The sequence below is a fragment of the Ursus maritimus genome, unplaced genomic scaffold, assembly GCF_017311325.1.
Source record: "Ursus maritimus isolate PB19 unplaced genomic scaffold, ASM1731132v1 scaffold_33, whole genome shotgun sequence".
Lineage (NCBI taxonomy): Eukaryota > Metazoa > Chordata > Mammalia > Carnivora > Ursidae > Ursus > Ursus maritimus.
The window spans coordinates 12,106,219-12,107,811 of record NW_024425897.1 but is presented as its reverse complement, the minus strand read 5'-3'; the positions used below and the strand labels follow the sequence as shown (position 1 = coordinate 12,107,811).

At 57.3% G+C, this 1,593-nt stretch overlaps 1 protein-coding gene across 1 annotated transcript in view; it reads left to right on the top strand.

The window, feature by feature from the left end:
• The first annotated feature begins 1,186 nt into the window (after positions 1 to 1,186).
• The window catches only part of ANKRD13A (ankyrin repeat domain 13A), a 32,132-nt gene continuing 31,725 nt past the window's right edge, over positions 1,187 to 1,593 (top strand). The window contains exon 1 of the mRNA XM_040619778.1: positions 1,187 to 1,551. Coding sequence (XP_040475712.1) covers positions 1,456 to 1,551 — 96 coding nt within the window. The 5' untranslated portion in view covers positions 1,187 to 1,455. The remainder of the gene's footprint in view (positions 1,552 to 1,593) is intronic.

The window sequence follows — 1,593 nt, the reverse complement described above, 5'->3', positions numbered from 1 at the left end:
TGAGAGCCTCTGGGTGCCGTCCTCACGCTCCTGCATCCTGTTTCAGTTCGCAGACTCACAAATCTTCTGGACTCAACACATGTGGAGAATGGATTAGGCCAGGATTCTTGAACAGCTGTTGTTGCAGGCATCTGAAGAGCTGGATGCACACAGGCAGGGGAGGGAGAAGGTATGCTTTCAGGATGCATTGAATAACTTCACCCAGCTGTGTGGGCTAGTGGTAGACAACTGTGCCAAGAGCTTAGGCTGGTAAGTAGCTGTAAATCGACTTGGCTCTTTATTGAATCAAAGTCCTGTAGTGTCTGAGGTTGAAACCCAAAGAATGAACTTAATATTTGCAGACTGTGATCAAGTCTGGGTATTATCTATTAGTCTTTTTAGCCATAATCCCAAACTCAAGTGGCTAGTTTTGAAAATAAATGACGCTCAGATGTGGAAGAACCACCATCATAGGTACCTTTGGATCATAATCCGGTTTGGAGTTCAGATAGAACAGTGGTTCTCAACTGGGGATGTTTTTTCTCCCCCAGGGGACACTTGGCAATGTCTGGAGACATCTTGGCGGGGGAGTGCTATGGCATCCAGTGGATAGAAAGGCCAGAGATGCAGCTCAACATCCTAGAAAGCACAGGGCAATCCCCACAGAAAGAAAATTACTGAGTTTACAACGTGCGGATGTTGAGAAACCCTGAGGAAGAACAATCCCCTTGTTATGCAAATTTCCAATGCCACTTCTCTAGAGTTTCTAATTCCCCCTTTAAAATTGTTGGTGTTGCCCACTTCCAAAATGGCTTCTGGCCAATCATGGAAGCACTGCCCAATTCCAAAAAGGCTGCAAGGGAGTCTGTAACTGGAATGGTTTGGTCCAGGCCCCAGCTGCCACCCTCTGAACTCAGAGCGGATGGAAGCGGCCCAGTTGTGGACTGAACCATATGAGATCGCTGGAGCAGGGGGAAAGGGGCTGGTGACGGCTGGGCCGAGTTTTCCGTGTCGAGATTCTGAGCTAAGGGAGAGAACGTTACCTCTGTTTTGGGATTGCACTTTGTTTCCCGGTGTGTAGTTGGGGGTGGGTGCAATCGGGTCGACTCCGGGCCGCGTGGCTGACCGCGTCTCTCCCCGCCGCGGCGCGCGGTGGTTCGCCCCGCGCACTTCCCTGTTTGGGGCAGTTCGGCCCGCAGAAGTCGGTTCTGGAGCTGTCAGCGCGGGCGGGAGTGCGGCGGGGCGCGGGGTGGGCGCGGCCGACCCCGTCCCCGACCCAGCCCGCGACCCCCGACCTCCCGCGCCTCCCGCACCCGGCCGTTGCCCATCTCTCCGCGTACCGCGCCCGTCTCTCGCTCGCTTCGTTCTCTCTCTCTCTCTTGCCGGCCGCCGGCCGGGCGGGCGGGCACAGGAGACCCCGCCGGGGGCTGAGGCTTGGCAAGCGGGCGGTGAGGGCCCGGCTGCGGCCTTCTCGCCATGTCCTCGGCCCGCGAGAGCAGTGGCCACTTCCCCTTGCACCTCCTGGTCTGGAACAACGACTACCGGCAGCTGGAGAAGGAGCTGCGGGGCCAGGTGAGGGGCGGGGCGGGGGTCCGCCCGCAGCGAGGGGGGGGG